At 36.3% G+C, this 27906-nt stretch overlaps 2 protein-coding genes across 5 annotated transcripts in view; one reads left to right on the top strand and one right to left on the bottom strand.

Annotated features, from left to right (window-relative positions):
• TRNT1 (tRNA nucleotidyl transferase 1) overlaps nucleotides 1-8748 on the top strand; it is a 28835-nt gene extending 20087 nt beyond the window's left edge. Inside the window, exons 9-11 of one of the 3 annotated variants that reach the window (XR_006729932.1) lie at nucleotides 34-191; nucleotides 8196-8397; nucleotides 8547-8748. The gene's annotated coding sequence lies outside the window, so the exon portion shown is untranslated. Of the gene's footprint in view, nucleotides 1-29; nucleotides 686-8195; nucleotides 8398-8546 lie in introns of those variants that run through there. The other 2 variants (XR_006729931.1, XM_045530894.1) reach the window with 2 other exon arrangements.
• CRBN (cereblon) lies at nucleotides 1495-27906 on the bottom strand. Of its 2 annotated transcripts, none has more exons than XM_045530898.1 (11): nucleotides 27810-27906; nucleotides 23563-23675; nucleotides 22748-22950; nucleotides 21751-21900; nucleotides 17133-17292; nucleotides 6623-6685; nucleotides 5548-5632; nucleotides 4801-4916; nucleotides 4240-4304; nucleotides 3242-3373; nucleotides 1495-1970 (listed from the first exon to the last, which is right to left on the bottom strand). In XM_045530898.1, the coding sequence occupies exons 1-11, from the start codon at nucleotides 27874-27876 to the stop codon at nucleotides 1790-1792; spliced, it is 1335 nt and encodes a 444-aa protein (XP_045386854.1). In that variant the 5' UTR covers nucleotides 27877-27906; the 3' UTR covers nucleotides 1495-1789. The 2 variants fall into 2 exon arrangements, with proteins under 2 accessions (XP_045386854.1, XP_045386855.1); XM_045530899.1 differs by having other exon boundaries at nucleotides 23563-23672.

The raw sequence follows: 27906 nt of genomic DNA, 5'->3' as shown, positions 1-27906 counted from the left end.
TTTTATAATAGATTTTCCTTTGTGCGTAGCCAGTTGTAGCATCTTTGTGGGCACCTAGTAACTTTGGACCTTGATAAAACGATTTTGGAAAGCATATTATTTCTATTAAAACCCAACTAAAAGGAAATGTGACAAACAGTATAACAGAGACTATGGTGCAAGAATGGAGCCTCAGAAACGACTGCACACAGGTCAGTAATTAAGTGCATTACAAAATAATACACTGAAATAGTTAAGTACTACTAAAGTACATATTTGGATCCAATATCATACAATTCCTATTCTTTTTATATAGAAAGTATACAGATTTAATTATTTCAGGGTCTGGTTTTTGTCATGTGTAAAACCCTTTCCAGTGGTATGCAATAGTTTTATACGCGTGTTTTCACATAACCAGAAAATTTTATTTGCAAGTATTAGAACATTCTGAGATTATACCCCATATCCTTCATGGAGCAAAGGCAAAAGCAGTGTTCCCTGGGTTTCGATTTCAGTCTACAGAGAAGTACTGTGCTACTGAAAAGAACTCCCTAGAATCCATTAGAATAAGTTTTAGTGCAGTGTACTTATGAACACCTAGTGAGCGCATATAAATCCAAGGTTATTAATACTACTAATAAAGTGGAGCTTAGAAAATAAAATGACAATCTTGGGCATATCAAATAAAGCAGGGGCATATCCTAAACAGCAGCATTCTTGAGTTGCTTTTCATTTAACTCTGATTCGATTGATTTCAAAGTTGGTAAAAACATGAAGAAATTAAAGTCTGTTTATAGTCGATTGACTCTTCCTGCTATAAATTACATAGAACAGCAAAGGAGTATTAATAAAACCAAAGTTAATCACACAGATGCGCAAGGATCCACTAAACCCTTGAATATATAAGTAAGGAGGTAGGTAGCAAAGCAGTAGCTAGAACTTTATCTTAAAAATTGTTTCGTACACCTTATTTGCTTATGAGTAGATATTATTTAAATAAAAAATATGTTTTAGGTATAGTTTTGCTCTTAAAGTTAAGAGATTTTCTTCAATTTACATTGAACAAAATTATAGTACCACTTCTGTCCTGTGTGAAGGGGGCAGGGAGACGGATGACATGTTTTGGCATGTCTGCCCCACAGCAGTTTAAATTTAGTTGTTTTTAAGCTTTTGTATGGAACAGAATAATCACGGTTAGTTCAAACAAATACTGAGCAAAAATACAAAATGCTGTTTTTCACTAACACACACATAAAGGAAATGAAAACTTCATTTTTGGGCTCAAACTGCATGTTTTAATACTTTCAAGATTTACAAATCAGTATCTCAGAGAAGCTAAAGAAAAGTGAAAGGAACAAAAGCCCTTTAAAAATAACACACATTGCCTGGCCTCTTGCAAAAAGGAACATGTGCTCGGGACCCTCACTTTTGTCATTTGGAGCACTGGTGCAGATATGATATCCCACACATCATGATCAAACGGTTTCACATTGTAGGAACTTAAAATGCTTTGTGCAGGTAACAGCCTCATCACTTTCAAAGGTATCTTCATGTCCTGTAAATGACATGCTACCAGACATATCAGATTCCACAGGATAATGGCACCAAGCTACTAAAGTAGATATTCCTGAAACGAAACTTGTACTCTAGACTGCTTTTCATCTTCTCCAAAGTATACTTTAACTTAAATCCTCATATACAGTTTGACTAAGGAACTTCAACCCTCCATGTTGTATTTACTAGGTATGTATCAGAGGCTATGATTTTAGAATACCAAATTGTTAGATAACTCTATCCCTACCGTATTTATTTACAAGCAAAGTATTACTTTGTCTGGACTTAGTTCATCTTCAGTGTCTGGGATTGTGGGCAACAGAGCAGATCGAGTTAAACCCCAAAATTTTTGAGGCGACATGTCTTTTTTGGTGGCTGTAAATTTCCATCCAATGTGGCTTGCACAGATCCTACACTGGGCAATAGTCCAGGCATACCTATAAAATTAAAGAAAGATAGCAGCTAAGAAAACATTTCTGTACCCCAAGCCTATCATATAAAACTGTTATGAAGATAGATCTTACAGCCAAATTCTAAGGATTAAGGCAAGCAGAATATTCTGAGCTGAGATTTGATCCATAAAGTTCCCTGAAACAAACCTCATAAAAGCATTTTCTAATGTGGACAATTCATATGGTAATATATCAATCTTTATAAATTTTTAAATATACTTGATTTTTATGAATATATATATAACTTAGTGCTCTTAAGCTGTTTAAATTTTTCCTCTACTATAAAGAGAGAAAACGAGGGATCTTATTAATATAGACTTCTTTACACAAACTTCTGGTTGCCAAGACCACATTCAAACTTGCACTGGCTTTGCCTTTGTTTTGTATTGCAGTCAAGTTAGAAAACCACCACCATCTGTAGAAATACGCACTTTTGTCTTGAGTTCAACTGAGTGGGACAGGGGAATAAGGGCATGTCTCATGTAAGATTTAAAATCTATTCAAAAACATGAATGATTTTGTCAGTTGAACCAGAAATACTAACCATCTAATTGCAACCATTTCCTTATTAACAAATTAATTCTAGTTTTATTCCTTACCAACGGTGACAAATCCAAGTGACACAGTCCTAGCAATCCAATAGTGAGACTAATCAATCATCCCTACTCACCCCACCTCTTTTAAAATAAAAGGCTGACCCAGAATTTGGAACAAAAATCGAGTAATAAGGCTCTTGAAGATAATACAGCTGAGGGAATCTAATAAGTTCCCAGGTGATGCTGCTAGGCCCAGGATTATACTTTGAGAATCAATAGGCTAAAACAAAATCCAAAAACTGAAAGAAAAGCATGATTCAATGGTTTCTGCACCTTCTCAGTCTATCACTGCTTGAGAAACATTCTCTGATTTTACACATTATTATAGAATAAGGTCCATACAGAAATAATTTTACTGGGCCATAAGACAATTGATTTTCAGAATGACGTGACAGAAAAATGAAATAATGTCAGGTTAACTATATAGTAATTTCAGGACAACTGCAGTTACCAACCTGCTTTTGCCCTAATTTCACCTTCAATAAAAGTGTAATAGATGTTTCTAGTTATTTATGGAATGAAGAGCATTTAAATATAATTACTCATTTCATTGTGTATTTATTATTATAATTCTAGCAACTCTGCTTAGGACTCTGGGTTTTTCTGCCCAATTAAGGTAAAACAAAACAAAACAAAACGCAACCACCACCATCATATTACCCAGGAAACCAGCTGTGCTCTGTAGAAGGCCGGCCTATCAGATTCAAGTTGCAAGCCTTATACACAGTAAGCGTCTCATGCACATATCCATGAGGATTCACATATGCTGCCATTGGCCCACATAAGGATAAACTGCAACAAAGAATCAACAGGGAGGATAAGTCAAAATGAAGAAAAAGGTCTAATTCTAAATGGACAGATTTTTTAAAGTTCACTAAGAAATGAGCTACAGGTTTTAACCTTTTAGTTTTGGGTAATATCAGAATCTTAGCATGAAAATGGGGGATTGGCAGACAGTGCCATTTCAGTCACTGTGTTTTCTGTGATGTCCCAAAGGGAAATAATGCTAGTTTTTAAAACTCCTCTCAAGATATACATTGTAAAACATACAGAGCTCAAGTTCATCTAAAAGAGTCTGGGAATGTTAGTACAATAAAAAGGTCTTGTATGGTCATCCTTGTGCAGTTGATTATTTTGCAGATTGCAGTTTTTTTACCTTTTTGATATATAATTCTGATGAATTCATCATAAAATCATTTTCAAACGCTGTTATATCACTGCATCATTATGTGTTCCGAAGCATATCCTACTTTGCTCTTATGAGGTAAAACCAATGACTGAATTATACTGCCTGAGGCATCCGTGTTAGGTCCTTAATCACTACGATAATCATATAGTAAGTACATGTCTATAAATTTCTAAGATACACTAATATATAGATTTTCAACAAGGACTGCTCAGTTGTTTTATTTTACCATGCACATTACCTATAAATAATCCCTGACATATCCATGTTGGTATGAGTACCTAATGTGAAAGATGGTCTTAACCAAATCTGAGTTAATTCCCAATATTTCATTTGCTGAGTATTTATAATTTTTAGGTATTAGAGGGAAATATATGGAAGATAGAAATACAGTCTTAATTATATTAATAATTCTGATAAGTTGGTTGGAAATGTATTCAGGGTTATACTAAAAATATAATAAAGATCTTACCTGAATATTTCATTTTTGGTTGTTATTTCTGTTTCTTGACACTGTTTACAGCAAAGAGAAGTACACTACAAAATTTAAGAGAAAATTATCAGTGGGAAAAATAGGCACTTGTTTTATTATGTAATTATATAGCTCATCAAGAAACTTCTAAATATATTTTCCTTCCAGCCATTCAAAAACTTAGTTTTAAAGATGGAACAAGAAACACACTGAACCTGAGATCTGCCACATATTCACTTATAAAACTAAATGATCTCCTACAATAAAGAAATAGTGATATGTAACCACAGATGTTCCATGTAGAAATCAAATATTTTCATAAAGTTTGATAAAGGTATTCATATTTGGAAAATACAAACCAATTTGAGTTTCTGTTGGCATGAACCCGATTGAAATGTTTAAATTATACTTTAAGATATTTTAAATGTAAATCATGGCAGGTTAAACAATTTTTCCTAATTGTACAACTACATTACTAGACTCTACGGACGCCCTCTCAACAGTCCATCCTAGTTCTCTAGCCCTAAACGCAAGCATCACAAACAGAGTCACTTTACTCACTTTATTCATAATGTCTAATTCACAGCGAAGTCGTTGGATAGCACTACCAATTTTAAGGAGCTGAATTCTTAATACATCATCAATAGGAAGACAAGCAGCTACTCTGTAAGAAAAATCTTAAAGACATGGGGTTTTTAAGTTTTAGACTCATGAGTCAGATAAGAATCAGATAACTTAAGAATAAGATAATGTCCTTTTCAAATAAACCCTTCTCTACAGGGTTCCCCAAACACATATTTTATACAATTACAAACATACTAAAATATATCAGTTATCAAGTATATATTCTTAAGAGGCACTAAATGTAACCTCTTTTCCCATACGTGAGTTTTGGTAAATGTCTTTTTTAATGTGAAATATGAACTCAAATCCATAGAAGTCACTTATTTGCCAAGAGACTAGAAAAATAATTAAACTATACCTTGTAAATAGATACAGAGATTATGTATAAATAAGGTAAAGTCCTGGGAACTAGGGTCACTTCTTTTAAAGAGCAAGGAAAGGACAGTCTTGACACTCAGAAAGTGTTTTTGGATGACAGCCACTTACTGCAAGTTGAACTTTTCATGGTAAACTTGCCTAAAATCGGAATGTTCACAGACTCTAAGAATTTTGGTACAATTAAAAACCACTCATTTTTCAACTGCTCAAAGCAAAGGAAATGTGTATGCTTTTCAGATTTAATTAAAATATTAATCAGTAAAAAAAAATCTGCTATTTCTGCCACAGGAAAGTAACTTTTCATACCTATTGGATTTGAAGGAAGAGAATCATCTTTTAGATTTTCATCCCATTCATGTAGCTGTTTCTTGATTCTATCCATTAAGGTTTCCTTTTTAAAATAAAAGGAGCCATAATAAACTTCACAAGCTTATTAAAATTTACTATCAGCTTTTCAACTCCTTTTTTTAAAAATAAAACTAATATATTGGTAGCAATTTATCACTATGCAGTAAGATCTTGGTCCCATCCGAGTCCCGGTTTAAATGTCTCCATTTTCTTATGCAGAAATGATCAAGTCCCAGCTCCTTTCCCCAGCACTAAGTTGGCTTTCCAGGCCTCTCACCGATAGTCTGTCTACCCTAGGGGCACACTGCTCCTAAGTGCCTTGCGGATGCGGTTCCACACTCCTGCCTGGAACTATCTCGCCTCTCTTCTGCTTGCTATGAAGCCTTTTCTGACCCAGTTCAGAGATTACAGCACCTATAAATTGCACTAGCATTTGCTGTCTATGTACCTTACTTGGCACCTATTTACTACATAAAACTGTTTTCAATCTTTTCACAACCATATGCAAAAAATACTCTTCTATAGTGTATCTTTGTAATAGCTCAAGCCACTAAAGAACAGACCAACTGCAGCTTCCCTTAGTGTCACGCATGTCAAAACTTGTTTATTTTTCCCAGGACTCCAGATTTATGGGCAAAGTGATTCACTAAGGGAAATGACTAACGTTTGCTGAATGCTTACAGCTAGTATTATCCCCTTTTTATAGGTCCATAGAGATGTAATACTTTTTTAGAGAAAAACCAAAACATATTTAAGGATTCTTTAATTTTCTAAATTTAACTGCCACTCTGCCCCCCAAACTTTCAAATACTTAATAAACACTGACATGTCTTACAGTATCTTATCCTTAAGTTACAAGCCACTAGAAACTGTGGAAAAACTAAAACTTACAGAAATAAGAGGCAGAGTCTATCCAGTCGTACCTCTTAACTCCTGCCCATTTTACTCTAAATGTAACAAATGGCGCTAGTTCTGACCCTTAATTATGATATGGCTTACTACAGATACAAAATATTTAAGGTAAGTTACTTACAGCATCATATAAGGAATATAGCCAGCGAGGCCACGAAGTCAGATTTGCACAATGAAACTTTCTCTGAAAACAAACAAAAGTCGCTTAAAAACTCCACAGAATAAAGATTCTAATGATGGAAAGAGCAACATTTGAAAAATGATTTAGGCCTAGGAAAACCTTTTCTAATTTAAAAAAGTTAAACAAATTGATAATCCCATAATGGATGACTATGTATTAAGTTTGAAATCATGCTTTCATAGCCTTCAAATATACACTGTAATGAGAATCTTGATTCCTATTGAAAAGTTCAAATATTAACATTTCAATGCTAAAAAACTTAGTAAAAAATAAGATGAACCTGAGGAATAACTAAATACATACTTCTATTATGATCACATTAGTTGCCTATATACCAATACTTACCTGTCCAGTATCTATGCTGAAAACCTCAAAAAGCAATCCAAATTGTCCTGTAAAAACTTTAAAGGGGTCTCAACTAAATCACTAGAAGGGAAAACATAAGAAGTGATATAATTCCAAGAAGAATAAAATGTTCATATACTTCAGACTTCATGATCAAGTTTCCCATTTCATAAAATTCAAGGAGAGGGGAACCCATTACCTATTTCCTCCAATTGTTGTAATTTGGGATCAAATTACAGAAGCGTGCCTACATCCACATAAAAATGTGAATTACACTTACATTCCTGCAGAATTTCAGTATTTGATGGGAAGACTCAATACTGTTAAGAGGTCAGTCCTCAAAATACATGTTCAATGCAATACCAATGAGATTGGAGTTTATAAGCATAATTTAAAGCTCATTTTGAAGACTAAATGTCCAAAATAACCAAATAATTTTTGAATGAGAAGAAAATGATCTATAGCACACAAAAATATGACTGAAAGGATACTGCAGCAGTGCTGTTGACAGCAAGACTGGAAACAACCTAAACATCAACAAGATAACGGTTAAATAAATACATTAGAATGTGTTTATACTAGGGAATACTCTGCAAGTGATCAAAGAATGAGGCATGTTAAACCTACAGAATATAAAGAATGATATTTTTCTCAAAAAACAAAACCTACATATGTACAAATGTTTGTAATTTCATTGTAAACAAACTTGTTCATTGACACGTGACATGACACATGAAACTGGGAGGGAAAAGGAGTAAGGTAGATCAAAAAGGACTTTTAACAGACCAGAACAAGAAAAGCAAGTTAACAGTTAACAAAATAAAAGGAAGATCCTACACTTGCCTCTGTGTGTGAGATCAGTGACTAGGTATGAAATGGGGAAGTGTGGGTACACAGCACACATATGGACGGACGTGGGGACTCAGCTGACAGTTATGAGCTGTGCTGTACAGTTGTGCAGTGTGCCGTACAGCTTGCCCCCCTACTCCTCACCCCCATCTTATTCTAGCTATATTGGAAGTCCAGAATCTAAGAAAAGAGATAAGAATGCTACTCTATTCTGTGAAGCTCAGAAATGGGAACTTTCATTGTCAAAGACGAGAATGTCTTGAGTTAACAGTTTGGAGCTGTCTCAAGAGGACATGATACTTGTTTTCCAATGTTTTAGGAACTACTACATGGAAGAGGACACATTTGTTCTGAAATGTCCATGGGCTACAGCTCAAACCAATGGATTCTTTAATGAGAAAAACTTTTGGTTTAATGTAATCCTGCTTATATTTGAGTCACTCAGAGATGGTCTGGGATGGCCTGGCACATACTTCGGTAGTGATTTAAGCCTGAGGCATCAGACCATGAAGATCCTTAAGGTACTCTCCAATAAGGTTTTTTTTTTTTTTTGAGACACAGTCACTCTGTCATCCAGGCTGGAGTGCAGTGGCGCAATCATAGCTCCCTGAAGCCTTGAACTGGGTGCATACCACCATGCTCAACTAATTTTTTAAAAATTTTTTTGTAGTGACAAGGTTTTGCTACGTTGCTCAAGCTGCTCTTGGATTCCTGGCCTCAAGTGATCCTCCCACCTCAGCCTCCCAAAATGTTGGGGTTACAAGCATGAACCATCACTCCCAGCCTGTCCTTTAAGACCAAATAAATATCTAATGCTATGGATTATTGCCACAGTCCAATTACAGAATTAAAAAAAAAAACTACCAACAGTACATCAGATAACTCTGAATATTCAGTTAACAGCAATGGCAACCATTAATATTGGGCCAAGAACTTCCCATCTTGTAAGAATATTGTAAGATTGGTAATATTATTATCTCCATTTTAAAAATAAAGAAACAGGCACAGAAGGGTCTTGCCAAGGGTCATGAAGTCAGTAAATGGGGAGGAGCTGGGATTTGCACAGGAAGTCTGACTCTAACCATCTTCATTCAACAAATATTTTGAGCACCTAATGTGTCAGGCATTATTTTTATGCATTTAGGATATGCCAGCAAATAAAAAAACACACTAAAATCATTGCCCTGTGGAGCTTGTATTTTAGTGGAGAGAAGCTTACTTTCTAAAATTACGTATTCTTAGAATTACAAAATGCCAAAGACTCAACAGAACGTTTTAGTTTGGCTGATTGACATACTCCCAATTCAGTCATTAAAACATACTTTACACAAATAGAATGATCAATTTTGTAGCAGAAAGTGTACAAAAGTATAATACAAAGGTGTAATCTTATTTGGCATCCATGTCAAGATAAAGAGAAGCCAAAATAATTTATTCATATATAAATAAATTTCAATTATAAAGAAAACAATATGGCATGCTACTACATTAAGAGCAGTGCACTGGGTCAGGGCCATTGATACTCACTCTGCCACCACCACCATGAACAAGCAGTCTCAGGTATCTCAGAGTTCCCTTATTTTTAGAGTGAGAAGACCTCTAAAATTCTTTATCTAGATTATCCCGACAGATTCTAAAAGTTCTACTTACAAATCAAAATGCTTAACACACCCTTGATATCTGTGCTGTGTTGTGTACAGTCAACCATACAAGTGAAGACAAGTATACCAGAGAAGATTAGCTAGCTTTCACAGAGCAACTAGCAAAATTTAAGCCTCTTCAATATCCTCAAATTTAAGAGTCCCATTTAGCTTTCTGGCACAATAGGAGAGGCTTCTGTCTTAAATCTGGGTAAAACTGATGGTAAAGTTCTAGCAATTTATGGGCATTCTTTGAATATATCCACACCATGATTTATATCATAAAAGAGTTACACCTCAAGAAAATTTTAATACTAGCTAAGAAGTTTAGGCACTTAAAAGTGACCAATGACTGATTCTCCAGTGAAGTAGTATTCACTCTGGGAACAGGATTTACTACTGAAAGCAGGCATAAAGGCCCTTAAAATGAATCTCTGTTACCTGGCGGTAATCCATCACTTTCTTCCACTTTTAAGCCTCATAACTATGGCTTCAGCTTTGCCTCTCAACAGTGTAGAATGTTCAAAAAATGTGAAATTCCATTTAGATGAGTCTTTGAAGTGCAATGAAAATTGGAAGAGTAATGTGAAAAGCTAAATATAAATAGTACATCATTATCATTGATTTCCTCTACATAGTGACCAAAAGTGGTCATTTATTGTGTTAAATCATATTACAATTAGCAATGTAAACACTAAATATAATTTATCCAAATAATTCAAAAGTTACCAGTTTTTGTTTCCTATTTTTCATTTACCAAATAACTACTTGGTAGTAAGAACTGGAATGGAATGATAAGCTCTTTCCTCCTCCTGAGGCTTATAAAGCTAACAGCAGATACACAAATGCATACATAAGATGTATGCCTGGGAAATCACCAGTCTGTCTGAGGAAGCATCTGACTACAAATAGCCTAAGACTAAGATTTCAAGACTTTTCTTCTTCTTTAGTACAAAAATACAAATATTATTGCTCTTACTACTTTATTATTATTCTGGAGCAAGGTGAAACAGATTCTCAAGTTCATGTGGAAAAGTTAATCAATAGCAGTCATGAAAAGCTTGACAAAAGAATGGCAGTGAGGGGCTTTCTGGCCCTAATTTTATTTACACAAACTAGAAAGTGCCAACAGTTCTAATACTATGATGGTGGTACATAAGCAGACTGACAGAACAACAGAGCAGAAGAAAAGTAAAATAAAAAACATATGAATTTGGTCTATGATAAAGGTGGCACCTCAAATCAGTGGGGGAAAATATGGACTGCTTAGAAAATGGTAATGGGACAATGGGGAAAAAAATGGAGAAAGGTAAAGAGGAATTCATACCAGGATAAACTACATATGGATTTACAACATAAAAGTAATGAAACCATAGTAGTATAAAAAGAAAACAAAGGACCACATTCCTGTGCATGGGGAAGTCATTTTTAGCTATGACTTAGAATATAGAGCATTAAAAAAAATTCAACTATCTAAGAAGAAAAAAGTACTTTTGTATGACAGAGCACACACACAGACAGAAAAAGAGTTAAAAGACAAATGACAAACTAGGGAAAATGTTTGGAACTCATTAATTACAAAGATTTTACATAAAGATTACAAAAAACTACTAGAATACAACAAGCCAACAGAAAAATGAACAAAAACTTCATAAAAAAGGAGATATAAATTGTTCTTAAAATGCTCGATCTCTCTCAGAGCAATTCAAATTAACCCTTCCACAAGATCCTGTATTTCACTTACCAGATCAGCAATTATAAGCTTTGATACTACATTGTCTGTGAAGCAGGATGCAACAGTGATAATGAGAGCACATATAGATAGGTATAACTTGCTTAATAAGGTACTTTGAAAATATCTGTCAAAATTACAAATGTGTTTATCTGGAAACCCAATAATCCCACTCCTCAAAATTGACCATATATATTTACCTGTCATTTGTACACATTATGTAGTGCAGCTCTATCATCAATAGGGAACTGGGTCATATAAATTATAGTGTATTCAAACAACAGAATTCTGTACAGTTTCAAAGAGAAAAAAGCAGTGCTCTATAAACTGATACCAAAAAAAAGTTCTATATGATACAATGTTAAGAGAATAAGGTCCAGAACAGTAAGTATCCTTTTGCATAAATAAGAGGAAAGAAATAGGAATATTTGTATCTTCACAAAGAAACTCTAGAAGGAGACTTAAAAGCTAATCTGTGAGATCATGTCTGAGGGTCCTGCCCTTCTGAACTGGTATAGTTCCTCCCTGTTCTATATGGTAAGCAAGAGCAACTATGGCTTTGAAATTTAGCAGAGACTAGAAAGATAAGCATCGATCACTTCCTTAATATCTGTTTCCACATTTGATTTCTCTTTACATTTCATATTCAACTCTTTTCTGGTTAACATAGTAAGCCTTTGTAGATAGATACACAGATGGCCTGGACGAGCAACATGTACACTTAGAAACATTTAAGTCATACTCCAGACAGGTTAACAAAAAGTTTCCTCACTTTGAGAAAATCCCCCTTCAGCAAACTCAGTGAATGGATAAAGGCTCTGTAATGGGAAAAGAAGTAAACATTAGTTTCAAAGCCTGAATCACAGAATAAGGAAGGTCTCTAGATGGAAGTGGGATTTGAAAGAATGTTTCCTCATTACGCTAGCCTAACTCCTTAATCATTAGAGACATGTGTTGAATCTTCTGTAACACTCCCTTGTCAGAATAGAAGATTACACAGAAATACTATGAGAAGCTTAAATAATTTTATTTCATGTCATTTGGGATGTTTAGTTTTCAATGACAAAAGTGTGTATAGTTTTGAGGTTAACTGAATATATCTCAGGATGACTACAATCCTGGATCCTTTAAGTACCTTTTCTGCTGGCAAAGTGTATGGCAAGCTAATTAGCTTGAGTTAGCTCAGAATCATGTAAGAATTTCCCAACTCTGACAATCTTAACGACTATTCAGACATGGAGAAGAACACATTGTGGTACGACGTACAAGTCAGATGCAAGAAAACACCATGAAGAGAGGAATGAACGGAGCCCTAGATCTGCCTGAAGACAAGCACTGTTACACAGTCCAGCCCCATGGTAAGCTAGTGTCCAGCTAAATGTGCAGCACGCCAGATCCCTGAAATGGTACCACCGCATATGGAGTCTCTACCAATGGGGTCTGCAATCCCCTTTCCCTATGCTAAATTCTACCTTTTCATGTGTACAGAATGGCTCTAAGTGGTCTCTTTAAAGTAGAACAGAATTTGTAGGTCACCTAGAGTCCAAAATAGAACAGCTAGCAATTTTTCTTGCCCTAATGACCTTCCCAAATTCAGAAACTAAGAAACTCTACCCAAAGTTTAAACAAGAGAACCCTTTAAACAATGTGACAAATACACAGGATGAACGCATCTGTATCTCCTAAAACTTTTTTTTATTCCTCTCATTCCTTAGCACCTTCTGTTAAGCCCTTGGCAACTCTGAATATTAAAATACCTGAGGGCTAATGAGTCCAGAAACTTGGAGAAATAAGACAACAGAGAAAGGTCAGAGGATCTGGTCCCAAACAAATACATGCTCCCTTGGTCTTTGCAGGTCTGTCTTTCCTGGCTATTGTTGAGCCAGTGACAACCCAGTTGCAAAGGGCTAATTCTGAATTCAATGTGAACCAGCCGAGGTGCTTTAACCACAGAAAAGGAAGAATTTACTCAGTAATTTACATAAAAATTAAATTTAAAAAGCAGTCTTATTTGCTTAGCTGAAGTTCAAGACTGTAAGATCCCGTGGGCAGGTCACAGAACTAATTGCACAAAGCACTAAAGTCAGGAATTAATTACAGACACTTTCACCCTATGCTCAGAACTTTGCCAAGAACACTTGATTTAGGATTTTTAAATGGTTAAGAATTTTTAATCAATCTTGGCATGGAAGAACTACTATATAAATCAAAGTAACTTAATACAGGCATATCTCATTTTACTGTGGTTCACTTCATTGTGCTTTTTAAAAATTCCAGGTTTGTGGGAACCCCGCATTGAGCAAGTCTATCAGTGCCATTTTTCCAACAACATGTGCTCACTTTATGGCTCTGTGTCACATTTTGGTAATTCCCAAATCTCAAATTTTTTCATCATTATTATATCTGTTATGGTGATCTGTGATCAGTGATCTTTAATGTTACTATTGTAGTTGTTTTGGGGTGCCATGAACTGCACAGAGAACTTAATCGATAAATGTTGTGTTCTGACTGCTCCATTGACTGCCTATTCCCGCATCTCTCTCCCTCTCCTCCCTGTTCTCTGAGACAAAAAAAAAAAAATTGAAATTAGGACAACTAATAACTCTACAGTGGCCTCTAAGTATTCAAGCGAGAGGAAGAGTTGCATGTCTTTCACTTTAAATCAAAAGCTAGAAATGATTAAGCTTAGCAAGGAAGGCATGTCAAAAGTCAAAACAAGCCAAAAGCTAGGCCTCTTGCTCCAAACAGTTAGCCAAGTTGTAAATGCAAAGGTAAAAGTTCTTGAAGGAAATTAAAAGTACACGTGAATGACAGGAAAGCCAAACAGCTTTATGGCTGATACAAAGAAAGTTTTAGTGCCCTAGTTAGATCAAACTGGCCACATCATTCCCTTAAACCAAAGCCTAATCCAGAGCGATAAGAGTTCTTACTCTTCTCAATTATCTGAAGGCTGAGAGAGGTGTGGAAGCTGCAGAAGAAAAGTTGGAAGCTGGCAGAGAGATTTAAGGAAAAAAGCCATCTTCATAACATAAAAGAGTAAGCAGCAGCAGCAGGTGCCGATGGAGAAGCTGCAGCAAGTTATTCAGAAAATCTAGCTAAGATCATTAATGAAGGTGGCTACTAAACAACAGAGTTTCAATGTCCATGAAACAACCTTCTATTGGAAGAGATGCCATCTAGGACTTTCACAGCTAAAGAGAAATCAATGCCTGGTTTCAAAGCTTCAAAGGACAGGCTGACTCTCTTGTTAGGAGCTAATGCAGCTGGTGACTTTAAGTTGAAGCCAACACTCATTGACCATTCTGAAAATCCCAGGGCCCTTACAAATTATGCTAAATCTACTCTTCCTGTGCTTTAAAAATGGAACAATAAAGCCGGGCTGACAGTACGTCTGTTTACAGAATGGTTTACTGAATATTTTAAGCCCACTGGTGAGACCTACTGTTCAAAAGATTCCTTTCAAAATGTTACTGCTCATTGACAACGCACCTGGTCAATGAAGAGCTATGACAGAGATGTACAAGGAGATGAATGTTATTTTCATGCCGGCTAACACAACATCCATTCTGCAGCCCATGGATCAAAGAGTAATTTCAACTTTCAAGTTCTTATTACTTAAGAAATATATTTTGTGACACTATAGCTGCATAGTTATTCCTCTGATGGATCTGGGCAAAGTAAATTGAAAACCTTCTGGAAAGAATTCACCACTCTAAATGCCACTAAGAACATTCACAATTCATGGGAGTTCAGAATATCAACATCAACAGGATTTGGAGGAAAATGATTCCAACTCTCATAGATGACTTTGAGGGGTTCAAGACTTCAGTGGAGGAAATAACTGCAGATGTGGTTGAAAAAGCAAGACAACTAGATTTAGAAGTGGAGCCTGAAGACATGACTGAGTCAGGGTTTGAGAGGACTGACTCCAGTTTTGAAAGAAGTTCTACTGTGGGTACAATGCTATCAAACAGCATTGCATACTAAAGAGAAATCTTTCCGTCAATACAACAAACTGCATTGTCTTATTTTAAGGAATTGCCACAGCCACCCAACCTTCAGCAACCACCCCCCTGATCAGTCAGCAGCCATCAACACTGAGGCAAGACCCTCTATCAGCAAAAAGATTAGGATTTGCTGAAGGCTCAGATGATCGTCTGCATTTTTTCAGTAAAATATTTTTTAGTTAAGTGATGTACCTTGTTTTTTTAGACATAATGCTATTCCACACTTAATGGACTAGAGTATAGCGTGAAGATAACTTCTATATGCACTAGGAATTGCTTTATTGTGACATCGCTTTATTGCAGCGATCTAAAACTGCACCTGCGATATCTCTGAGGTATGACTGTACCTCCTGAAAAAAAAAATCCATTGATTAAAATTCACAACTATGTAAATATTGAGATGATATATAGGGAACATCTTGATGCACTTACCTTACCACATAATATTTCAGTAGCAAACCAGTACCAAGCACACTATTAGGCACGAAATGACCTAATAAATTCGAAAATCACTCCCTGGAGCCCACAAACTGACAGTCATCTTTGACATACTTACTTCAACAATTACATTTAAAATGATTATGGGAACAAAATTTCCCACTGATCTGTTACAAGAAACAAGGGTAAAGATATATTTCAAGTGTGTGTAACAGGTTCAGAGAAGGAAATATTGCACAGCCATACAAAAGCTGCCTGCAACTTAAGGCAGTATCAATATTGGTAAACTTTCAGAAGTATTAGTTTAAGGTTGTTTGAGAGTCTTTAAGCAATGTAAATAAATGTTTCTTATTAGAATCTTCTTAGAAACAGCAATTAAACACATTGTACCATGTAATAGATTGGTCAACTGAAATACAGAATAATGAGACCAAGATGTCAACTGACACCCAGGCATGTGCCTGATGCCCATCCTGCACAAATTCTCTCTGAAAACTGGAGGAATTCCACTGCATGAACATGAAAAGTGGTGGTAAGCTGACTAGTGTGTGAGATCCCTCCATGAATAATCTATACTAATTTATACTACATTAATACAGATTAATTAGTATCCTATGTTGATTTACACCCAAATTTAAAACTGTCACTACTTGATAAAGAGTAAGGGATAAGTAATACAGGATTTTTAAGGTTAAAATGGAAATTATTTTTCCATAGTTTTAAAAGATAAACCTCAAAAAGACATTTATTCTAAATTTAGAAACTAGTAATCTTTTCCTTTAGGCAGAAATCATAAATATTAACCACTTTGTACTTAAAACTATATATATATCTCACAAATGAGTAGAAACAGGCTTCATCAACTTTTTTATTCCCTAAGACAAAAGAATGATTTAGTCAAAAGGATATACAGAAAAATTAATGCCCAAATAAGCAATACCTGTAAAGAGCACCTAGTCACAAGTCATTTTTTGTGATGTCAATGGAGATGTACAAAATAATAGTCAAGCTTTTCTCTCTGAAGTCTGATAGAAGGAAAACATACTCTACTTCTCTACTACTACTCTGTGCTAACCCAGAGGAATCCTCTCTTTTCTTTAAGGTAATGTATCTTTTTGACTCAAGAGCCAAGCATCTGATCTGATCATATTTTAATAAGAGATTCCTGTGGAATTAAAAATCATAATCTATTAATACATAACTGATAAGCATGGAAAGAATAGCTGTGTGACATTTTACTACTTCTGCAAATTGCTTTTACATAAATAGCTGCCTGTGAAATCTTTAGAAGCTCCAGCTATGATCAAATGCAGCCAGAATATTGCCAAAGAAGGTGTCTGGGGAATGAATCAAGAGAGTTGTTTGTGTTTCTTTCTTAAAACAGGAAAAAAGCAACCGGTCTTCATTTTTTAAGATGCATAAAAAAATTAGTTTCTCACCTTCTGGTATTTCTGCCACCATTTATAGGAACACTGGTCTTCCCATGAGACAGGTTTTGAAGGAAATATCTGGCATTTATTGAGGGATTCTAACTGAACTGCAGACATGGTTGAAGGCAACACACATTCAGGAAGAATTTGCACTTTAGCTTGCTGGATTCTAAAATAAAGAGAATCAAGCATGGTGTTCATTTTTAAGATAAACTAACTCAAACTATAAGTTTCTAAACATTGATAATTTTAAATACTAAGATTTTCAAAGTTTTCTTTTTTAAACATATTCTTCAAATGCCGATGTTAAGAAATTTTCAGAATATAACTTTATTTCATAAGTCATACCAAAGTTAAAACCAAAGATAACCTAAGGTATGGATTTTAAATCTCACTGCAGAAAGGAAAGGGAGATTTTTACATTTCAGATAAATACAGAGTCTATACATGAAACAAAGTATTAAAACAATATACAACCAACTACTGCTTGATACCTCTAAATTAATTTCTGAGACATTCTTAGATACCTCAACCCTCCCACCCCCCCATCCATGCTGCTGAACTCTTACATCTACCCCTTCTCATAAATCATGCAGCCTGAGGAATGGATAGAAAAAGGAAAAGAAAATCCAGAACCCATTTATAGGGATGAGTTAAAATAAGACTAGAGAATTACATGTAGCCTTTATTTCTATGTGTGTTCCTTTTCTCATTTTCGAACGTTTAACTTTAATATTCTGATATTCAAAGGATCAAAATATACATATTATCTCTTTTACTTAAAAATTATTTAAACTCTCATAATAAAGTTATCATTTACAAAATGTTACTTGAGAATATCATAATTGCAAACATCACAAACTAATACAAACAAGAAATTTGAACCTGTCAGTTGTCTTCCTATGAGGCATATCTCCTACAGTGTAGCTTTTGAAATGTTAAGTATGTAACTACATTCAAATGCTAGAGCAAAACACTGTCAGATTGATAAATTCAAATATATTAAAAGTCTCTGTTTCATTATGTTATATTTAAGACTTCTAGAGTGTTCTTTCATAAAAACTACTGTTCTGACCACAAAATGTTATGAACGAAATTCTGATATTTCCACTTATTTATTGAAAGAAAATAGCTGTTTGTCTGAAAATATCTAAGTTTAATTTCATGATGATATTAGACCCATCCTATTAGCTTGAGTTCCTTCCTTGCAAGCTCATTAAAATACTCAGAAAATTTATGTCTTTATGACTTTGGAAAATGTTAAAATATTTTACAATGTTCAAACTATGGGCAAATGTTCTTACATTATTAGAGCACACTAAAAACAAACAAAATCTCAATTTTCTTCACCTGATACACGAACATAAATAACCTGATAATTACGTTCTTAAGGTCAAAGTACATACCATCCTATAGAAATTTTTAGAAATCTGATTCTTCTTTAAGGTTATCGGTAACTGAATTAAGAATTATGCTTTACCCAACTGTTGCATAAGACTTTATACCATTATGATAAAACAATAATGCTATCAAACCCCTGGCTTATAGATGATGTAAATAATTAGTCTGCAGTACAGCTGTCTGAATTGCCTTGCAGAATTAAAGAGGGCTCTCTTTTACCCCCGTCAAACATGCCCAGGGTCTGCTGCATACACACAGGGCTGGTTCTTCCCCCAGCAGCTGAGTTTTGTTTTTACTATAAGCTAGTTTTGCTTCTTCCCAACCTGTTTCTGGCAGTTGTTATGTGATTATAGTAACGTAATTTATATAAATGTTACAAAACCAGTAAAATATGAATATAAAAATAAAATTGTTTCAAGGAACATTGAGACATAAAAGACTGCTTTCAAATTAGGGACAGATAACTCTAATAGTAGGAAAAAAAAATTACACAAATCTGGAAGGATCCTGCACTCAAATTGCCTTGTGAATATCCTTAGAACCTCTCTTTTAGGGAAAACTGTAAGTATAAACTATAGATAGATGATGCAGATAATCCAGAAAGTCTGCAGCCATATCTAATCTGAAGTCCCACTTCAAAGAAAAGATCTTGTCTCTGCATCAAATGAATACATTTTAAGTTAAAATAAAATGTTTAAGGTATATATGTGTAACTTTTTGTAATTTCCAGCTTTAATTAACTTTTTTTGGGGGGGGACAGAATTTTGCTCTGTCACCTCAGCTGGAGTGCAGTGGTGTCACTGTAGCTCACTGTAACCTCAAACTCCTGGGCTCAAGCAATCCTCTTGCCTCAGCCTCCCAAGTAGCTGGGACCCCCAGCGCACACTATGATGCCCAGCTAATTTTTCTATTTTTGGTAGAGATGGAGTCTCACTCTTGCTCAGGCTGGTCTTGAACTCCTGAGCTCAAGCAATCCTCCTGCCTCCGTCTTCCAGAGTGTTAGGATTACATGTGTGAGCCACGGTGCCAGGCCAAACTAATTTTTTTGATTAACAATTACTGGTCTCAATTATGACAGGTAAGGGTCTTCTCTTATAATTCCAATTAATTAATCCCTTCTCCTCTCTACATGCTAAGAAATACTCGAGAATTTCTGAAGAGTCCCACGGTGATTCTGCAGTGATTTTACTGCAGAAAAGCAACCTAGCTTGAGTTTCAAGTGTGCTATGGAGAAATTTTGGTATAGTGGAAAGAGCAATAGTTTGGGATTCAGGGGTCCTGGAACCAACCAGCTCTGTCACTTACTAGCTTCATGACTCTAGACAAATTACTTAACCTCTCTAGTACTTGGCTTCCTTATTTTGAAACTAGCTTATATTCATGGTTTAACTTCACCAAGGTGTTTACAGGACCAGAGGAGCAGTGGAGACAGAGAACTCTCATTCCTAAGGGGCCTTTTAAATTAAAACAGCCATACCTTTATGAGAGGACTTAATAGTGGGTCTATGGAATGCTACAGAGAATGTGCCCTTTCCAAGTCTTGTCCAGACCTATCAGTTTGATGTTAATCTTGACTATAGGCAAACATACACTCCTTGATTTGTTTTCAGAGTTAATGATCTACTGCCATCTTGTGTTCAAAAGAGGTTTTCCACAATCAAAACTTACTGATGTCAAGACGGACAGTCTGAAAAATATACTTTTCCCCAAGCCAATTTTCTCTTATGGTTTCTGGAAAAACAGTATTCACAAATAATCAAAATTGTATAAGGATAGAAAGCACTTTAAAAATGGAACTGTTAGAAAAATCCACAGTAACAAAACAGTTTGCTAACTATCACAATGGAGAGCCCTCAGGAGATCACTCTTTCATTCATTCATTCATTCATGAAACATTGACAGTCCTAAATGTAGAACATATATAAGTCTCACTCACTGTTCTCAAGCAGCTCATCTATGGAGGGAGAGAGACATACAATCCTATAAGGAAAGTACAACGCGGTATGGGCTGTAAGAGTTTGCACAATAAATGTTCTAGGGAAGTACCAGGAGAGAACTTAAACACCATAAGAGCTCTGGCAACCCCATCCCACATTCCTCTATACTTTCTCTAGGCCCAAAAGGCTGCCTGACCCATCTATATTTTCATAATTCAATAATTAGGAATGCCCACTATATAAAGAAAACAGACAAAAAATTCTTTCCCTTAGGCAGTTCACATTCTTTTTTAAGTTTAAAAAAAAAAAAACACCAAAAACCCAAAACTCTGAATCTCCATGTTTTCAGAAGATATTACCTGTGCAACACAGAGGTCTGATGAGATTTTCAACTCTGGCTACAGATCAGAGACCAATTCACTAGGACTGGGTGGAACCCAAGACTCTGTATCTATAAGACTTCATAGTCGGTGTGCCAGGTTGAGAACCACTCCCTTTAGAGATAACATCCAATGATCAAGATAAATGCTTTGTTTTACTTTGTTTGTTTTTTAAAAAAGAATAAAATAAGGTGAACTGGATTTTTGAAAACTTATAGTATTCCTTGAACTTGTGAAAAACCCTAACCATGAGAGCTGTGTCAAAGTGAGTAACTGCTCAAACAGTATACTCAGGAAATTTCTAACCTTTATGAGGTGCAGAGACAAGTATTTACTGATCACTTGTTAGGTAAATAGCATTTCTGGGTGACAAAAAATTCACACTGGAGAGGGGCACTAAATATAAACGGCTTGTACAGTTCAAATGGAGCAGTTGGTAGGTGTAACCAGCGTGGCTTCAAACGTCACAGGAGTGCTGCAAACACCACAGCTGTCCCAGTCAGCACACACAGCGCTCAACACCTCTGGTCTCCCCACTCTACTGCACTCTGAAGAGAGGTCTTCCATCCCAAAGCCATGTCCCAAATGATACTTTGCTTTGAGTTTACAATACTGTTCTTAAACCTGGAGGGACATTAGAATCACCTGAAAATTATTTTTAAAAGATGCTGCAGCCTCACCCCAGGCTAAATCACTCTCTGAGGTTGGACCTCAAGCTTCTCTAGTTTTAAAAACTTCCCAGGTGACTCTTATGCACAGCAAAGTTGGGGAGCACTATATCTTCGAAGGGAAAAACAACAGCTAGTTAAAAGTTACAAAATATAAAGGGTCAGTAGAATAGAAAAAGTACAAGAAAACCATTTCATTATAAGATGTTCACAAAGCTTTAAGATATATGTTATTTCTTACCCATCTGATTGTGTTCTTAGCTCTAGGACTTTGAACCTTTGTCTTCCAACTGCTTTCACTTTTACTATCTCAATTCCAAAATCCTGTTCTTCTCGGTAGGCATATATCTCTGCTGTTGTTCCAAACTGTGCTTCCCTTTCCTGTATATTACTTCCAAGATAAAATTTAAAAGGAAAGAGTTTTGAACATTTGACTTTTAAATATGCAAAGTTGGCAAAAGCAATACATAAGGAAAAATAATTTATAGTAATCAACCTTCATTGCAAAACTAGCATAATTTTATTTATTTAAAAGTCCCCTGGGGGATATAAGGAGGCTTCAGGAAGTAAAATTAGAGCATTTTAGGGAAAGGATAGATATCTAGTCACTGAAAATGATCTAGGACTGATAAGGTTTTAAACTCTCATTTCCCAAACCACCACTCTTTCACTTTGTTAGACCATCATTTCTGCTGCTTATTAGCAGCACCGTACTAGGGTGGGAACTTCCTGTACTTATTTCCTGCTTCTACCGCAGATTTCCTACATTTGCCATGGGATACGTGAAGTTCAGCTTCAATTTGCCACTGGTTTGTAACTGTACAACTTATGAATTTTGAAAGAGAAAGAGAAGGAAAGAAAAAATCACACTTTTGGACAAGTAATCCTTTACATTAGAATATTAAAGCCCTGTTTCTCTTTGAATAAAGAAGACAGCTCTTGAAACTAATATTCCAGAAATGTTTTTCAGTAAACATTAATGATTAGAAATTTCTCAAATACTAGAAAGTTAAATTGTGCATGAAGATAAATGTCTGATTTAGTATGGTAATAAAATAACAAAAATACTCCAACTTGTACTTTCAAAATTTTACACAACAAAATACTTTATCTCACATTCTCACCCAACCTCTCCTGTACATGCAAAATAATAGTCTGCTTTAGCTTCAACAATGACCTCTGCTGCGATGACACATGAGAGGAAATGTGTTAAGCAATTTACTCTTAATTAATTTTACCTGTATGCAAGAACAGCAAAGGTTCTATCTTTCTGAATTAAATTCCGAACCATACTGACTTCTTGAGGGCTAAAAAGCTGAAGAGGTAATGTCTGCCCAGGAATCAGGATCATCATCACCTGTGGCAGAACTGGAATAACCTGACAGCTGTCATCATCATGCAAAGTCCTGCCATGAAATTCTTCCATGTCAGAGCCCAGATACTATTTAAGAACATACATAGGTACAGTGTCAAGACAGATATGTAGCAAAAACACAAGCTCAACAGACTAAAGAACAAATCAGATTAAAAGGAATATAAACAGAGGGTACAAATATTTATTTAAATAATAAACTTGGTATATAAACATACCACATGAAAAGCTAGTTTTTAATCTAATTTTTACTCTTAGAAATAGAATTTCCAATCATTTATGAAGAATCTCTCGGATACGCACATTCAAGAGCATTTTTAGTTCAAAATATTTTGACTAAGAAACATCTCTATGTCCAAATATCACAAATGACAAGTATAAAATATTAGTATGTTAAATAACACCCCACTACCTAGTAGTACAGAGAGTAAGTACTAGCTCAATTACTAGCAAAACCATAAGGAGAACAATAATTCCTCAAAACAATTACACTAGGACATAATACTAAGTTGCTTAAAACTTATAGTTATATGTTTATCTAATGGCAAATAGCCCACATCCTCATCCACAATTTCTAGAGTGAAGTAAAAGCCAGTAATCCTAACAGAAGTCACCTGGTTTTAGGAACTCACATTAATAGTTACATGTATATCATATTAGATCTGTTATTAAATTACATACTGTGTGTGATGTTGGCAGACTGGTGTCAAAATTTATGACATTTGGTTTTTTGGCTTCTTTGCTATCCTGGTCCTCAACTTCCATTTCAATCTCATCTTCTTCCTCATTCTCTGCTATAGAAACAGAATATCGTAAGAAAAAAACAAGATACGTGAAAATGTCAAAGCTGTGCACCCTCTCAAATGCATAACGTCTTCTTGAGAAAAGGGGTTCTTCTAAACACCACATGCAACTGGTAGCGCTACAGCACTGTGGAGAGGCAGCCAGAGGGCTAGGGTCTATGCTGGGCTCTATTACTAGCTACTTTTTTTTACAAATTAACTTTTTATTTTAGAACAGCTTAAGATGTACAGAAAAGATGCAAAGATAGTACAGTGTTCCCATATATCCCACATCCATTTTCCCCTATAGTTTAACATCTTATATTAGTACGGTACATTTGTCACAACTAAGGCATCCATATTGTTACATTACTATTAACCAAACTCCACATTTTATTTGGATTGCCTCAGTTTTTACCCAATCTCCTTTTTCTGTTCCAGCATCCCATCCAGTATACCACATTACATTTAGCTGTCATGTCTCCTTAGCCTCCTCTGGGCTGGGGTGGTTTCTCAGACTTTCCTTTTTCCTGATGGTCTTGACAGTTTTGAGGAGTACTGGTCAGCTTGTTTTGTAGAGTATCCCTCAATTAGGTTTTGTTTGCTGTAATTCTCATGATTAGACTGAGGTTATGTATTTTGGGGAAGAAGACCACAAAAGTGACGTGCCATTTTCACAGCATTATCAAGCATACATAGTATCAACTTGACTTAGCCCTGCTGATGTTAACCTTGATCACCCAGCTGAGGTAGTATCTGTCAGGTTTCTCCACTGTAAAGTTACTAGCCCCCCTTTTCATATTGTACTCTTTGGAAGCAAATCACTAGGTGCAGCCTACACTTAAGGGCAAGGAGTTGTGCTCCACTGCCTCCAAGGGGAAATATCTATATCAATTGTTTGTAATTATTCTGTATGAGAGATTTTTCTCTTCTCCCTTGCTAGTAACTAATTTTAACCTTAGACAACTTATTCCACTTGATTAAACCTTCGTTTCCTCATCTGAAAAATGACAGGCTTGAACAAGACATCTCTAAGGTTCTTTCAAACTTATAATTTTAAGGAGTTCTTTCATAAGGAAGGAAGAAAAGAAATAACACAAGCAAGAAGATCTGTTAATTAAAATTGAAAAAAGATATCATTATAACCTGGGAGACTTTCATAACATTTTACCAGTGACACCGCTTCCCTGGCTGACAGTATTTAAAAATGAAATGTTTGTAAACATTCTCATACACACTTTGCTCTGTAATTTTAGGTTTAAAATAAAGGTGGCATGAAGTATGAAGCATAAAGCATAGTTTAAAAGAAATGTCTTAGAAAGCTTTCTCCACACATTTTTTAAATTGTGAAAACTAAGCTGATCTATTTTATAAAGCTGATGTTACCAATGACAGGGTTGAAAGTCAGAAAAAGCTACACAATATAGCTGCTATTCTATTAAGTGGGAGTCTGTCCTTTTCCTGGCAACTATGCGTAAATTTCCTATCTTAGACCAGTGACTCTCCATCAGGGGTGACTATGCCCTCAGGGGATGTTATCTGTCACAACTAAGGGAGCTGTACCGCTATCTTGTGGGTACAGGCCAGGGATGCTGCTAAATATGCTACACTGCACAGGACAGTCCCCACACAAAGAAATTTCCAGCTCAAAATGTCAGGAGTGCCAAGGTTAGGAAACCCTGGCCTAGATTAATGATAAAGAATTACTAATCTCCTTTCTGACCTCTCAGTTCATATGTTTTTAAATGCCCCAAGTAAACATCTAAATAGATGAAATATCTTTACAAAACAGTCATTTTTTCTTTTATGCATATCATTATCATATCATATTTAAATCAAACCACCTCTAGCTAAGAAACAGAAAATACAAATGTTTTTCAATATGGTAACTGCTACGGACTTTCTATGTATTCTTATAAATTCCTGGGTATAAGGCTTTATCAAAAAGAACATAATTCTTTCAACTTATATGCAAACAGTCAATGGTCTACCACTTCATATAAACTTTTCCTAAGAACATATAAGTTTCACAAAGAGATGAAGAAAAATCTAAATTGATAAGAAAGATGTTCTGCATCTAATTCTTTGTATTTACAACTCTGAGGGCATGGCTTTCACTTGGCATGTGGTGAGACCCACTTTATTGCTCTAATAGAGAAAGTTCAAAAGATTAACTATTAGCTCAAAGGCTGGAATTAATATTTTTCAAAGTTTACATTTTAACTCTTCTAATTTTAGTCTAGTATCTAAACAATTTCCTTAGTAGGCTTTCCCATAAATAGGCTAAAACCCACTTCCCCTGACTCTGCTATGTTTATCTATTGTTTCATTTGGCCAGGATAGATTCTTCACATCTCACATATAAAGCTATTTCCTGAGCACTTAAAGAAAATTACTCTTCAAAACAACTCATACAACATGGATTTAGAGAAAATCCAATGTTACTGTACAAATAAAAAAAACCACATATATAATTGGGAAAGCATTACTGCTACATCTACAACACTTCTGGGCCCCTCTCACCTCTGATTTTTTTCCTGAGAAAACACACACTGACTGTTTAGAGCTACCAGGGTGAAGTCTGATGACTCATCTCATGCAGAGGCATCCTGTGAATGCCAACAGAACATCAGTATGCTCCCTCTCCTATTCAACATTCTCCCTCAAACACTGGATTTGGCACATACAGAGTGGGGCTGATTTCTCTGAAAAAACAGCTCAGCTTTTCTGCTGCAGGCTGGCACACTTACTTTTATATCAATTCAGTTAGGATGGCTTTAGAACAACCACTGACTCTGACTGTGGTTTATTTTTATAGAAAAGTTCCCTCCTATATGGTGGGCATATTCTCAGTCTCTTCCTCTTTCAATCCATGCTACTCCAAGTGAACAACTTAATTTTCCAAGCATAGCTTTCTTTAGGCAACTACTTGAAACTTGATATTGTTTCTTGGCAATACACAGAAAAAACCCAACCCCACTGGTAAGAGATGCACGTTCCCCAACTACTTAGACCCAACCTACTTCCTAGGCCTTGTCTTCCACCAACTTATCCTAAGTGTATGGTTTTGGATGCCTCCAGATCTACCTCACAAAGCTTTTCCCCAATTCCTCTGACCCCTGAACAACCCCTCCCTCCCTCTGAAGAACCAAATAGCATTCATTTATCTGGCCCTAAATCAACTGCCTCCGCTAGTTATATTTCAGTAGCCTCACCTAGATTATGAACCAAGTAACAGATTGTGTATCACACCTCTTTTCATTCCCACAACACCTAACATACTGACTGACGTATAATGATGGGAACAAGCCAGTCTCAGTTTGGACGATACGCCTCTTGGAAAGCACCTCTTGTCTACAGCATTCCATAAAAACTTTGCACAATTATTCCATTCCTTTTTTCTATTCAGTATTCCAACACAAGGCCAAGGTGTAAAATTTCACAAAACATACAGAAAGAGAAAACTGAGTTTATTCACATTCTTAAGTATATCTAATTATTTGTATATGCCTACGAAAAACAGAGCAAATACTGAAAAATATAGACCAAACAGAGAAGGAGATAAGAGATGCCCGCTACGTTGACAGATAAACCCAGGTTGGAGTCCTGGCTCTGCAACTGTGTGACCTTGGGCAAGTCACTGAACTAATCTGCTAATTCATTTCCCGCCTACCAAATCAGAATCCGAATAGCGATGTGGAAAGGATTAAACGTAGAAATGCACGCCAAGTGCTTACTGCAAGGCTCATAATGTGAAATAAGTGCTTAATACTCGTTAGCCGACACTCTTACTGAAGGGAAAGAGTCCAGAAAAACTAATGACTGCTAACCTGACCCAGTCCCCCAGTTTCGGAGCATTTCCTGGGAGCCAAGCTCAGGGCCCAGGGAGGACGGAGAGGACCACGTCCCTGCCCGGGGAGCGGCCCCCGCCCCCCACACGCGCTGGCCCACCGCTGGGGCGGCCGAGCAGGGCGGAAGCTCCGCACCCGGGGCGCCCACCGCGGCCGACGCGAAACCGCGTCCCGCTGCGGCCCTGCGGGGCCGGCCGGCCTCGGCGCGCCCGCCCGCCTCCCCGCCCCGCCGCGCCCCCAGCAGCTCCGGCCCCGCCCCCCGTCCCGCCGCCGGACACCCGCCCCAGGCGGTTACCCGGCAAGAGCGGCAAGTGGTTGCCCATGTTGTGCGCAGCGTCCTGCGGCTCTCCCTCGCCGGCCATGTCTGTTTACCCGCAAAGGAGGATGGGACA

This window comes from Lemur catta, chromosome 18, assembly GCF_020740605.2.
Source record: "Lemur catta isolate mLemCat1 chromosome 18, mLemCat1.pri, whole genome shotgun sequence".
Classification (NCBI taxonomy): Eukaryota; Metazoa; Chordata; class Mammalia; order Primates; family Lemuridae; genus Lemur; species Lemur catta.
This window is presented reverse-complemented; position numbering and strand designations above follow the sequence as displayed.